At 32.0% G+C, this 12,138-nt stretch overlaps 1 protein-coding gene across 1 annotated transcript; it reads right to left on the reverse strand.

The window, feature by feature from the left end:
* Positions 1–5,738: 5,738 nt before the first annotated feature.
* Positions 5,739–9,639, reverse strand: LOC25492951 (protein NAP1). Its single transcript, XM_024781966.2, is given in 8 exon segments — positions 5,739–6,357; positions 6,546–6,758; positions 6,923–6,960; positions 6,962–7,080; positions 7,083–7,135; positions 7,137–7,822; positions 8,418–8,530; positions 8,810–9,639. Coding segments are annotated over 7 exon segments (1,407 nt in total). The 5' UTR covers positions 8,514–8,530; positions 8,810–9,639; the 3' UTR covers positions 5,739–6,155.
* Between the last annotated feature and the right edge of the window lie 2,499 nt (positions 9,640–12,138).

Raw genomic sequence — 12,138 nt, forward strand, 5'->3', positions numbered from 1 at the left:
CTTTTTCTTCCAATTTTACCCTTATTATTTCATTTAAATTGTATTTTTATCCATTATAATTTTTATAATAAGCTACGTAATAAAGACTCCTATCCCTTTATTCCATTTTTTGTATATATATCAGTTGACCTTTTTTTTTTTGAAAAAATATATACCTTCGCTTTTTTTTTTTTTTTTTACGAAACAAAATACTATTATTCTATTAGTGTTATTTTTTTTGTTGAGGTAAGTGTTATTTTCTTTATTCTCTGTTATTAGTATTACTTTATTAGTGCTACTTTTTTTTTTTTGAGGTAAATGTTATTTTTTTTATAAAGTGGAAATACTTAATGATAATAAATATAAGATAAAATTTTGGTAAATAAAATTTAATTTAATTTATAATACATAGGATATAATTTTTATTATGAATTAAGAATACCCTTTATGTCATTTTACATTTATCAGCCAGTTGAACCGCTGTTTTTACCAAACACTTCAGTTAGCTTATCAGCTAAAAACTATTAGCTAACTTATCAGCTATCCGCTATTTTTACCAAACAGAGCCTTGTTTCATTTCGAGAAGATCATCTCATTCATTTCACAAGACCTTCTCTCCAACGGTTTTTTTTCTTTTCTTTGACAACAACAAAACTCCTTCTCTCCAACAGCAGCCACTATTCTCCCTCACAATTTTTCTTCAGCTGTTGAAAGTTGAAACACTACATTTTCATCTTCAAACATGTAAACGCAAAAGAAGAAAAAACAAATAAAACATAAAAAATCCAGAAAAAAATCTCAATTTCATTTCTTCTAGATCTAATCTTAAATTAATTCATTTCTTTGTTGTTGATTAATGAAAATAACACCATTCTTCATCACTCATTCACTCTCAAGTCCTCTTTCTCTCCTCGTCGTCGAACCCCAAAGAGCATCGATGTCGTACCTATTTGGATCTCTTAAGAACAACAACAAAGATGGTGTTGTGGTTCCTGATTTTTTAGTGTTTTTTTAGTCCCCATGTTTGTTGTTTCAATCTCTAGTGGTGAAAGATCAGATTTGGGAAGAATTGATGAAGATGGTGGGTAGTGAGTTGTGGAGAAGGTTTCACAAAAAGATGCAAAATAATTTTGGTGAATGAAGGAAAAAAAATGGGTAAAATGAATTAGATTTTTTTTTTAGTGAATCAAAGGGTTTTTGGGTTGGTTGAGTTAGATGATGAAGACAGAGAATTTGATGATGAATTAATAATAAAACAGTTGGGAAAAAATAATTAAATGAAGACAGATTTTTTTTTTCCAGGTGTTGTTGTTTTTTTAATTTGATTTTAGAACGTAGTTGTTTTTTTTAAATAACTGTAATTAATAAATGGATCCTGCTAACAGGTGTCCGGGACACGGGTTAAACATATCATAAAAATGAATTATTACCATAAAAGGAAATTGTTTTTGACTTTATTATAAATTAATTATACAATTTCAATGCATTAACTATTATGTAACTTTCTTTTTCATACCCTTAACCAGTGTCCGGAGACAGCGGTTAGTATTTTCCTTAATTAAAAATGTCATTTAAGGTATTGTGAATTAATAATATCCTTTTAAAAACAAATTAATTTCTTGTGTAAATTAAAATTAATATGACAACATTATTATCAATGAATTGCCAGGCACATCCGAAAATTTGAGTTGGAACAAAAAAGTTCAAAACGTCAGGCCCATGAAGCAAATGAAAAATTGTTGTTTAAACAATTGGTGGGATCCACTGCTGCAGTTCACAGTATCAAGCAACTAAGTTATAATAATTAGAAAAATGTTACGTAAACACCATTTATTCATACATTCCATTGTACACCCCGTATATTAGGGATATTTTGGTAAGTTCATCTCACAACCACACTTTATCTTCTATTTATGTGGGGTTTAGATTGCCACGTGTCAGAATTTTATGTAGGTGTAAAGGGTGTATTGCCACATGGGATGCTACATGTATCACCACTCTAATAATTAATAGGTCACAAATCTTAGCCATCCAAATAAAAAACTAATAAATTTATGGTTGTGGTTCAACTTTTACATGATGGGAAAGAACTTTCCTTTCCCATATTAAACCCACCTGCAAGTTGCATGTTCCTTTATTCATGTACATATGTTTGCTATATATGACTCAAAATCAACCAAATCAAAGTCAAAGTAAAACAACATGTCAACCTCATAAATATGTATATTAAGAATATTTAATAGGCAAATTCTATGGTACACCTAAAAATTTTGGTGTATTGGTACACCAAATCAATAAATTAATAGTTAAGTGTGTTATTTTTCGAAGAGAAAAATTGTTTTATATACCTAATTATATTTTTCTTATGAAATGACATTTTTTAAAATATAAATATCAACAAATAACTCTTTATTCCATAAAAATATTTGTTAATTTAAATTTTTTGAAGTGGGAGTACTGGTACACCTTAATTTACGGGTGTACCGTAGAAGTTCCCTATTTAATACTACTAAATGCAATATATATGAATACATTCAACACGTCAACCAGAAGTGCACAAGAGTTATATTAACAAATACGAATATTTTTTGAACTAGATGTGTTTTGATGTAAGATATACGTTGGTATTTGATACATCGGTGTTCAATACCAACACATATAATTACATTAAATTATATTATTTTGTAAAAATTTTATCAATTTCGACGTATATGTGTTCGGTGTCTATGTTAATGTATGATCACAAAAATGAAACAAGTAAAGGAACAAAACAAGTTATATTATTTGACATAATTTCAGTCATCACCCAAAAACCAAGTCATTAGTTATGATGAATTAACTAGTTCTGGAATGAAGGCAACAAGTCATATAGTTCAAACTTAATTAGGAATGAAGGCAACAAGTCATATAGTTCAAACTTAATTAGGAATGAAGGCAACAGGTCATGTAGTTCAGAAACTTATGGTCAGAAACTTTCTAATCATGATACATTCCAAAGAAAAAAGAGGTCTGACATATAATATGTCTGACATCTTCCATAAGAGTATTATGTTGAGAACTATATTGTTAAAACATCTCAAAGATCAATATACGTGGATGTACTAGTGACACATTCATAAGAGTATTATTTTATTCTTTTTCAAGTCCATTTTCCGATTACTTAAATTATGGAACATAACGTGCACCTTAACTTACTAAAGATCAGAGTTATACTATTTCACTTAGTAAACAGTTTTCAATTCATGTTGTTATAGTTCTTAACAAGTAATTTTTCAACAACACTATCAAATGCCTTATGTTATGAGACATGTTCATGATCGTACTTCATGATTCAAGTGCCAACAAAAACATACAATGTACACACAATTTTATGATTTTGAGAAAAAAGTAGCAAATATACACACAACTTTGGATGTAAAATAATTAATTACTTTGATAAGGACATTCAATAAATAGTACATTAAACCCACAAAAACATTATTACTTGTCATATGCAAGCACTTGATAGACAATAATGTCTCCGAAACACGGTGAATTAAGGACCCTGATGAGAGAAACGATGGAAGTTGATGAGTTCCGGCTAAAGGAGCATCCGATTGAGGATGATAAATTGGTGTGTCTTGGAGACTAGGTTTCCTTGAAGGTATGACAATGAGCTTTGATCCTTGTTGCTTAGTAGCAGATGATGCTTGTACTTCATGTGAAGCAGATATTGCTTGTTCTTTCTTAGCAGCAGATGGTACTTCTTTCTTAGCAGCAGATATTGCTTGTTTTCCCTGCAGAAACAAGATAATTTTGGTGAAATTTTTTGCTGGTTTACTTTTACTTTCATCGCCTGTGTTAACCTTCTAGTACACAACCACATTACTACTTGTCTTATTCAAGCATTTGATAGACAATAATGTCTCTGAATCTCTATGCTAAAATTCTGTTTTATGCACAAACATATTACTATTATAGTTAATAAAATTCATTCAAGAACTCGATACACAGTCATAGTATCCATCAACAAATAAAATGGACAACTTTCTAAACCCTTCAATTGAAATAAATTCTTGTGATATTTCAAAAACTCAATACACAGTCATAGTGAAAATCCAAGGCATGTATAAAAATGAATTGAGGAACATGTATAGATTGCATGCACATGATAAGATACTTTTTTTTGATCAAGCAAGAAAAGCACTAATGAATCAGGATAGGGCCTGAACCCTTAACAAAGAGGACACATTACAAACAGAAACTAGATCATAGTAAATGAAAACTTTCCCTATGGATCAACGGAAACATAGCTAAATTTTGGCCATAGCAATCTGCAGCCAATTTGCCTTCCCTATGTATGTCGTAGCACCTACTTTTCACAAGGAGAATTATTGAGAAAAGGTACACTATGCAAGAAGAGCTCCTCCCCCTTAGTTAGATATTTGCTTATGAAAAAGAAAAAAAGAGTCGAGTAGTCGTAAGTTACTAGCCACCTACTCTATCAATAACGGATTTCGCCTGCCGCTCTACCAAGCTAACCAGAGCAGATGAGCATCTCTTTCAAGAAAGGATTGAACAAGTGATTAAACATCATCCCCTTCCTTTTTTTGTTCGGTGGTGAGCAATTAAGGGATAGACTATTTTGTTAAATCCTTATAACTTGAATGACAAACAGCGATACATAGACCATACTTCTATTCACATTTTTTCACTCCAACACTACAACTTCTGAAGAATCTAATTTGTCCAACTAAAGCCTTAACAATTTTATCTACAGTGATTTTATGCTATTTTTTACAACTTTTTTTACAGCAATATGAAGATTTAGGTCCTTCAAGTTAATCTACATCTAATGCTGATACTGTGGAGGATTTTTTTTTACGTATAAAACCGATTCATATGCCAAAACCATATTTACATGCTACATCTACTCTATCAATATGGTTTTGGCATATTTGATGTTAGTAGTAATTGATGAAGATTTAGGTCCTGATAAAAGCAAATTGCAAGTTTCTGGTGGTTCCAACAATCATACAGCTGCTAGTCTTAAAAGTGTTAAAATATTAATCAAATTTTGGAGGGACATGGTAGACAATGACACTGCTACTGACAGTACTATGGAACCTGATATTGACACAGAAAAACAGGTGGCTGCTATGAAAACACATAGTGATGTTGAGAAGTACTTAGTTAAGCAATATGAGCTGGCCAATCAAGTTAAACATGGCAGGAAAACTAATAAGCAAAAGAGTCCTAAATATCAAGTTTGTTCTGCGGGGATCAGAACTCGTTCTAAAATAGGGCAATCATTGTACTTAAGATTACTCTCTCATCTGTTATCTTCATTGTATTGATTCAATCTGGTCGATCAGGAGAGCGAGTGCGAGAGAGCGCCTAGCACGAAAGATTGTTTTGCTCTAAAAATACAAGGCGTTAGCGCTTTCAAATTACAAAATATTAATTTAGAGTACAACCTATAGCTGTTTTAATCCTCAAAAATAGCTCCTATAATTTACCAAATGTCTTTAGCCTCTTAAATTTAAAAAAATTTAATTTAGAAAATATCCACCAAAATCAATGAAATACTTGTTATTATCTTGAATGCCCTCTTTTATGCATCGAGAGAGAAAAAATAAATCTAGCAATATGCTGATGCCACCGAGGCCAATTAGGTTGCTTACCAAAACTTTGATGCGATGTTTTGTTTAGATATAGACGAATTAGGTTTCTCATCAATTAGCTAGAGTAGTTATTTTCAGTTAGCCCCGAAGTTAATATTTATTAAAACGACTAAATTGCCATTTTACAACATTCAAATGGTGGTTTACTCAAGTTAGAAACATCTCATGGTGTCTACTGTCGGATATGCTCTAAAAATAATGAACCCGACTACTCTAAATACAAATCTTACAAATTCGAACGTTAAACTATCCAGGGACTACAGAAGGGTGCTTCAGTGTGATATACATCATAAAAATATTGTGGGAACCTGCTGGATGATTTATGGTTATGGACAACTGATCACTAGAAAGAGGTGAATAATTTACCAGCTCATGTTGGGTATTTCAAACTTACTACTTGTATGCTAATGGACCAGATCTAGATACTGCAAATCTAGCAAGTGGACTGGGTCCAGTAATGCCAGAATTTGAGCCTAGCACCATAATCCAAAGGCCCAGATCGATGGGTGCTCCTTAAGCTGCTAATATCAACGTCATAGAGGTGCTCTTGGCTATGTGATGATGATCCTTTAAAGTATCCTGAACATGAGTTTCCAATGGCATAGTATTGACTGTCGGCAGGCAGGTATGGTGAGTTTCCAATGAGCTTCGCGGAAGGTATGGTGAAATCTCTCAACGTTGGTCTAGAAAGATAAGTTGTGCTACAAGATGAGATCTGTGCATAAATCCAAATATAACATTTTAGAAAACTACAAAATGAAAGACTAATGTTTCAGATAAAACAGAGCAAAGATGCATGAATTCTGCCTTGAATAAATGGCACTATCTTACCTTAATTAGTATGTATGGTATTCTCTCTAACAAATAAACATATATAATTCAAGCAAAATTGTATATAGGTACCTATGTGTTTCACTCCAAGAATCCAGTATCATCTCTGCAGAGAGTTTCACAAATAACTGCAGCGTGGAGTTGATGCTTGCTTCAGCTGACATATGACCTGATAATTCAGGATCCATTCTCTCGCTGGCATGCCCATTGCTTAAAGACTGTCGATGCTGATGTTCATGTTCCAACCTCACAAACTCAATGCAAGCAATCACCGCTGATATGCACCTGCCAAGTACTGCATGGTTAGAGTGAGACAAATACTACCAAATATTATTGTACAATGGAATATTTCCAACTCCCATATAATTACTAGATAGTGGTGAATCCAATGATGTGCCAAATTATAACCATGCAAAAACAACTTTCAGCTAAAACTTAACTATACTGACCTTGCCAAGCAATGTATATTGTTACTAAAACCCTCTGTTGTCAACATTAAATGCCGTGGTGGACCAGATATTTGATGTCATGAATGTCGCAAATAAGTATGGTAACAAACTCCAAGAACCATCATTTGCACCGCCAACATCCTCTAAAATTGATTTCACCAAATGGAATCATGATTATTTACAACACCTGCCGTATTTGCCACTGTTCTCATTCCCAGTTAGCAGTGAATGTATCAAGGGAGCACCTTCTTCAAGTATGGCACCAGAAGCCTCAGATAGTAGCCGATCAAAAGCCAGAGCCAGGCCAGCCTGAATACAAAAATCTATCAGTGTTTCCAGATCAACTATTTGCTTCATAGAAGCTTCTCTTTCAATTCTATCACCAGCATGAAGACTGGTGTCAATGCAATTTAAAAGTGCAGCAGTATGCTCTTTAAGCATTCTGTCTAGCCTGTCTACTCCATAGCCACCAAAAATATGTATAAAAGCCTGCAGTTCACTTATATCTGTGACAGATTCTGCAAAATATCCACCAACAGGCCTTGTACTCCTGAAGCATTTATGAATTGCAACAAACAGTATCCCAGCACCAGATACATCCTTGATTATGTTTTCGATATACCAATTGCATACAGATTCAGTGGCATCGCCTGTATGTTGGTCTGCTGGCTTCTCAAACAAGTGCAGTGAAGAAACTGGTCCCAAAAAGGCTTCTGAAAGAAAAACTTCACGAATACCCTGAGTAATGTCCATGCTGATGAGCTGCTCTGCAAGATGCACAATGCTAACATGTCTCCAGGTTAGTGATTCCAGAACAGAAGGGCGCTGAAGATCATTATCAGTTTTCAGAACACCAAGCAACCTTCTTCTGAAATTGCCGAGAATGCATTCTCTCATGTACTGCACAAATAGCTTGAGGTGTTAAAATAATAACAGTAGGATGGATGTTTGGTTTTGAAACAGTACAATTTGATAAAGTAGGAGTGACATATGGGTTGATCTATTACTAGATTACCCGGTGTCAGATTTGGATCCTCTGTGTGAGGGATGCTTGTTAAGAGTTAAGTGCAGCATAGATTATAATGATAAAATCAATAACTTCAAGTTTGTAAGATAAAGTGAAAGTTGTAATCCCTTAGACCTTCTCCCCACTTCAGAGGATGTGACTCCAAATAGATTATAATTAAGATGTGATAAATACAGGCAAATATCCCTTCATCTATCTGTTTATTTATTTATTATTAATTCAATCTAGACACTGTTTATATACAAGTTTCTTGGGCTCACAAGTATGCACCTGTGTTGATAGAGGAATTATAACTTTATTTGCATTTCTTTCTAAACAAAAAATGCCAAATCATCATCCTTGTTGTTAAAAGAAGGGGGAGGTGGGGATCAATCCCTTTAATACTCGGCCTCTAATGACAACTAGAACCAGAATATATAGCGACTACAGAACATAATTTGATTTAAAAGACAAAGATCCATTCTTAACCTCTCTCTCAGAACAAAGACATGATAGTGATGCTGCAAATTTGAAGTGATTGTTGAAATCATCTCTGCCTACCACCGGACAGCCTCCATCGCGCATCCTTTGTACCCATGTTGCTGCCATATTGATGTAGATACAGGACAGTCCATAAATAGATATAGAACAAAAGAGTACACAACAACAATATGCCAACAGATCCACATGCGGCTGATAGATACAAAGAATGCATAAAAAACTGTAGGAGGCCAACATGATAACACCAGAAAACTACAAAATCAAATCCAACATAATTTAACAGCAAAAACCAAAACATGCTAATACCTAAAAACAACACCAGACTGTCGACTAAAAAACCAATGTCAAACAAATATGCAGCAGCAGAACCACAAAACAACCTTAACAATGATTGATGATGTGAACCTGAACTGATACTGATAACCAAGCAAAGCAAAACAGAACTAACTCAAGCAGAGAAAATTCACAACGGACCTGGAGTGCACATCACAACACAACACAGAGCTTCATGAAACACCAAAAAAAAAAAAAAAAAAACACAACAAAATGCATCAGTACTCCAAAACAAAAACATACATCAGTTAGTTTCAGGTTAAAATCACAGTGAGTCTCGCAAACATGTCTATTACTAAGGTACACTCATTAATGCGCAATTAGGGCTGAACAGAGACTTATTTAACAGACGAGGTTGCTGTCATTGACTTATGCAACCTGAAATTCTATTCTCAAATAGAAAAAGCAAAAATGAAGAAGTACTAAAAGAATAAGAGAAGCTCCAATAAAGAAAAGTTGTTATAGTGTTACCATAGTTAACAAACAGTTAACTGCATAGTTATATCAAATACTATAGAACAGGAGCCATAATAAAAAAGAAAAACAAGAAACAAGAGTGTTTCACATATCAGACACAAAAGAGACAAGCCTCTTTTTCTGTAGGTCTTTCCTCATTCGTTTTCTTCGTCCTTCTTCTATAAGATCGCTCCACCTTATCACTCCTTCAGATCTTCCTCGAGTTCAGCGACTTTAGCATGGTCTCCGGTCCGCGCAAAAGTCATTTCCTTCTGAGCTTCTAGCCAAGCTTCAGCTTTCCGCTTTCGGGCCGATTCCATTCCAATTTCCTTAGATTTTTCCTCTACCTTCTGTTTTAGTAAGTATTCCTCTTTAAGTCGCAAATTGATAGAGTTCAGTTCGAGTCGAGTTCTGCAATATTGTATTTATAATGCTTTAAGTCGGTGCACCCTTTTTTTTAAGCAAAGGAAAAGTCGGGTACACCCTTTTATCCACTTAAATTTCGAATTAATTAATTAATTAATCATTTTTCAAATCACTTTTATTTATCTTGTATATAATATATGAAAATTGTTGTTGACACATATGAAAAACACATGTAAAAGACAAAAATACCTATCCGGTAGTTAACTACCGAAGTTAACATATGATTAATGATAGTGCCGAGGGTTTTTTTTTTCTTTTTTTCGTCGGCAGTTAACTGCCGAAGGAACTTCGGGAGTTAACTACAACAGATTCTTTACTTCGGTAGTTAACTGCCGCATGTGCATTTTCGTCTTTTACATGTGTTTTCCAGTCCTATCATGTGTCAACAATTATATATATATATATATATATAGGGATTTGCTACAATAGACCCACTCATTTTCATGAAGGTCTATTTTAGCAACCTGCACCTTTTCACTCGGACACAAATGCCCACGTTTTTGTTTTTTTGAGGAAATTAAAACTGAAGGGTAAAATGGTAATTTCAATTAACTTTTAATTTTCCTTTTTTTCTTCCCCCAGAATTCTGAAGGTCACGTTCTCTTCTCTTCTCCTTCTTCCTTCTCTTCTCTATTACGGTTTTCTCAAAAATTACCTTCCTTCCATGTTGTGCTTGATTCTCATGAATCTTCTTAATTTATATTCATTCTAAAAGAAAAATCCTTTCCTTAAGAATTTTTAGGGTTAACTTAAAATCCTTTCCTTAAAAGAAAAATTTCAAGAATCACTCATTCTATTCATTCTAAAAAATTGCATAAGAAAAAATTTGCATATAATTTTTTACACAAAAAGAAATTTTTTCTTCTCCCATTGATTTTTTTTCTTCTCCCTTTACTTTTTTTACGCTAAAATTATTGCATATATTTTTTTTTAAAAGAAAACAATTGTAAAATTCAAAGAATTGCATATTTATTCTTCTTCCATTACTATTTTTTATACGACATATTTTGTTTAGTTTCTTTATTATAATCCTGATATTTTCTTATATTTTTTATAAACGCACATTTTTGTACTAATCTGTCACGAAAAAAAAGACGATAGAGAAAGTAACCCTAGTCTTTTCTTATATCTAATTCATTTACAATAATTGCTTAAAAAATAAATAAATTTGTGTATTTATTTATACGACAAATTAAAATAATCATCTCCATCGTAATTAGTTTTTGTTGTCATAGACATACATAGATGATGTTATTTGAGAAAGAGCTCAAGAATTCAACATAACATAAAAAAACACGTGAATCCAACATAACATAACATAACAAGACCATAAAATCCAAAATAAAAATTCTTTTAGCATGAAACAAAAAAAAAAAAAACAATGGAAGAAAAAAAAATCAATCAATTAATTAAATGTCATTTATTGTTTTGTTATTTTGTGGTGATAAGTGTTGACTACAATAGAAAATGGAATTAAAGCCTACCATATCAATTAATCTAAGTCATCAACCAAAATTGAAATTAAAGGTCAAGATTTGGAGTAAAATATTACACTTACTCTTGAATTCAAAATATCCCCACCCTATATATATATATATATATATATATATATATATATATATATATATATATATATATATATATATATATATATATATTGTCTTGTTAACGAGCGCCCCCGGGACACTCTTTAACGATTCCAAATTTATTAATTATTATTTAAAAAGTCAACTGTTGCAATTTTCAATGCATTGAATACACAACTTTTCATAAGAAATTTACTATTTAAAGTGTTTAAGGAGTGTCCGAGGGCACTCGTTAACATTTCTTATATATATTTATGTTTTTGTTATAAAGTAAATGTTAACTTGTGTCCTCAATGATATATTTAAGATACTTATTATAGAAATACACATATTAAAATGTGTGCATTCAGCTTCTTAAAAGTTGTCATATTGTGTTTTTAATGCAAAATTGTTCTTTTTAGATTGCTTAACATGTTCCTTAAGGGCACAAGTTAGCATGACCCTTTTTATAAATACTAACGAAAAGACCGACACATGTTTGAAAATTATGAACTATATTTATTTTATTTTATTTTTTTATGAAATTTTGATTTTGATTAAAACAAAATATAAATGTTTGTTGTTTTCTAGTTACAACAAACCAAACTAAATATAATTATATATTTCAATAACACCAACAATACAACAAAAAAAATATAATCTAAATTCTTTTTTTACGACACCTATAACAATCTTTATTATAGAAAAAGTTGTTACACTTTTTAAACGATAACGGGAAAAAAATATCAAATATATATATATATATATATATATATATATATATATATATATCATGTTTGTTACATTTTTTTAATATGAATATTTATTCTTATCTTTTTATTATATGTGTTATTTGTATGAAAAATTGAGGGCATTTTTTGAAAGATAAAAAGACAGCTCAAAAGTGTTTAAAGGGTTGTTTTCTTTAT

The sequence above is a fragment of the Medicago truncatula genome, chromosome 4, assembly GCF_003473485.1.
Source record: "Medicago truncatula cultivar Jemalong A17 chromosome 4, MtrunA17r5.0-ANR, whole genome shotgun sequence".
Classification (NCBI taxonomy): domain Eukaryota; kingdom Viridiplantae; phylum Streptophyta; class Magnoliopsida; order Fabales; family Fabaceae; genus Medicago; species Medicago truncatula.